Raw genomic sequence first — 2,394 nt, 5'->3', positions numbered from 1 at the left:
ATAGTCTTTATCATAAAACTCTCTAAGACAATGTGATATCCAGGCTCTGATTACAATTTGGCTTTGATAACCACAGCTTTCTGCCATCATTATCTAGCTTGTGTCTTTATAAATAAAATAATCTTTTTTTGTTTTGCAAACCCCAGACCTTTAGAAGGTGTCTCAAGTTTTTCATCAGAAATATCTCTACTCACCTATGCCTTGACAGAAGTAAGGTGACCCAATAATGTATAACGTTGTTGAGTGTTACTCAGCTTTGATAACTCACTGTTAGTAACTGTTAAGATTCAGCCTGATTATGCAATTCAGAGTTCATATCCATGGACCTACGTCCATAAGTCAAGGTAACCTTAAAACATGTGAAGAAAAGAGAACTTAGTTGTAATTTAAAGCAATTTTATAACGCAATTACAGTGAGACTCTGGGAAAAGATAAACATTACTTAAATGAAAAATTACATAAATTTGAAAAGGTTTGCCTTTAAACACCAAATAAAAATGGACTGTGGAATAAATACAAAAGAAATGTGACAATATAGCGGTTACATTTTAGTTGTGGACTTCCCCTTTTTTCGTGCAACTATATTTTAAAATATAATTTTAAAATAATGTTATTTGTCTTTGGTAGATTCCTCTTACTTAGTTTTTTTTTAAATTTTATTATTATTATTATACTTTAAGTTCTAGGGTACATGTACATAACATGCAGGTTTGTTACATATGTATACTTGTGCCATGTTGGTGTGCTGCACTTATTTATCGTAGAGCATACACATAAAAAATAACACTCAAAATACATTATTGAACAGAAATAAACTATTTCAAGTTACAATACAAGCTCTGGGGTCACTTTTTAATATTTCCTTGCTGTGTGAAATTGGGAACAATATTTCCATGTGTTAATTTTTTTTTTTAGAAAGTAGGAGATATTGTCAACAGTACTTATATCATGGGGTTGTTTTAGGATACAAAGTAATATATAGATTTTACTTCACTTGAAGAAAAGTACATAAATGCTCAAAAATGGTTTCTCTCAATACAATTGTCTCACTTCCTTCAAAATATCTTATTATATAAATGCATAAACTTAATTTTCTCTTCATGAATTATTGAAGGGAGAGATTACAATGTGTTAAAATGTTAATAAATTCAGGAACTTAAGACTCATTTGACACTAGATCATCTTGATCTGTGGGCCTCATTTTGCTGGTGTTTTATGTTTACACACGTCCCCAGCCACCGTTTCAGGGCTCCCTTGACCTCACTGTTCCTCACACTGTAGATGAGGGGGTTTAGCAAAGGGGTGAACACAGTGTAGAAGGCTGACACAACCTTATAGTAGTTAGTGGACCTATGAGATTTGGGTCTCATGTAGGTAAAAATGGCAGCTCCATAAAAGAGTCCCACCACAGCCACATGTGAAGAGCAGGTGGCAAAGGCCTTCTTGCGGGCTTCTGTAGAGCGCATGTGGAGAACAGCGGCGAGGATGAGACCATAGGAGGACAGGATGAGGGACAAGGGCACCAGGAGCATTAACACACAGCAGATGTACATGGCGTTTTCGAAGACTGAAGTGTCAGCACAAGCCAAACGCACCAGCACGGGGGCCTCGCAGAAGAAATGATTGAGCTGGTGCGCCCCGCAATACGGGAAGCTCAGGGAAGCAGCAGCCTGCAGGAGCCCGTCAGCTGCACCCAGGAGCCAACACGACATGGTCATCCTCAGGCACAGCTGCCAGCTCATGAGCATGGGATATCGGAGTGGGTGGCAGACAGCCGCGCAGCGGTCATAGGCCATGGCTGCTAAGAGGAAGCACTCTCCGCCCGCTAGGGTGAGCAGGAAGAAGATCTGCGCACCGCAGCCAGCGCGGGAGATGGCCTTATTTCCGGTCAGGTAGTCAGCCGCCATTTTGGGCACAGTGGTGGAAACCAGCATCATGTCCATGAGGGAGAGTTGGCTCAGGAGGAAGTACATGGGCGTGTGGAGCCGGCGGTCCCGGTGAATCAGGAGAATCATGAGGGCATTGCCAAACAGGGAGGTCAAAACAATGGCCAGAAGCATCATGAAGAGGACTTGGTGGGCTGTGCTGTGGTTAAAGAGTCCTAGGAGAATAAAGTCTGAGGTAGTATTTCTCATCTCCATAATTTCCACGGGTGTGATGGTGCAAATGGAAAAATAGAGAAGGAAGAGGCTTTTATCATCTGAATAACGAGCTAATTTCCCTCTTTGATTCGTAGAAAATTCACAAATGTCATGGTTTGCATATTTGCAGGATTGTAGACCTCATCTCAGAAACAGATGGTCTCATTCAGGGACCTCCAGAAAGGCAGGGCCAAGGACTCATTAAATTACTACATCCACCATGTGAGCATTCAGATGTGAGCAGACACAAACA

The 2,394-nt window shown here is 40.9% G+C and overlaps 1 protein-coding gene across 1 annotated transcript; it reads right to left on the bottom strand.

Annotated features, from left to right (window-relative positions):
• Window positions 1–1,105: 1,105 nt before the first annotated feature.
• Window positions 1,106–2,157, bottom strand: LOC112611616 (olfactory receptor 2T33). Its single transcript, XM_025365587.1, has one exon. It carries the CDS (start codon window positions 2,139–2,141, stop codon window positions 1,179–1,181), a length of 963 nt encoding a protein of 320 aa, XP_025221372.1. The 5' UTR covers window positions 2,142–2,157; the 3' UTR covers window positions 1,106–1,178.
• Window positions 2,158–2,394: the final 237 nt, after the last annotated feature.

This window comes from Theropithecus gelada, chromosome 1 (assembly GCF_003255815.1).
Source record: "Theropithecus gelada isolate Dixy chromosome 1, Tgel_1.0, whole genome shotgun sequence".
Lineage (NCBI taxonomy): Eukaryota > Metazoa > Chordata > Mammalia > Primates > Cercopithecidae > Theropithecus > Theropithecus gelada.
The sequence above is the reverse complement of the archived record's forward strand: the minus strand, read 5'-3'. Positions and strand labels throughout refer to the sequence as shown.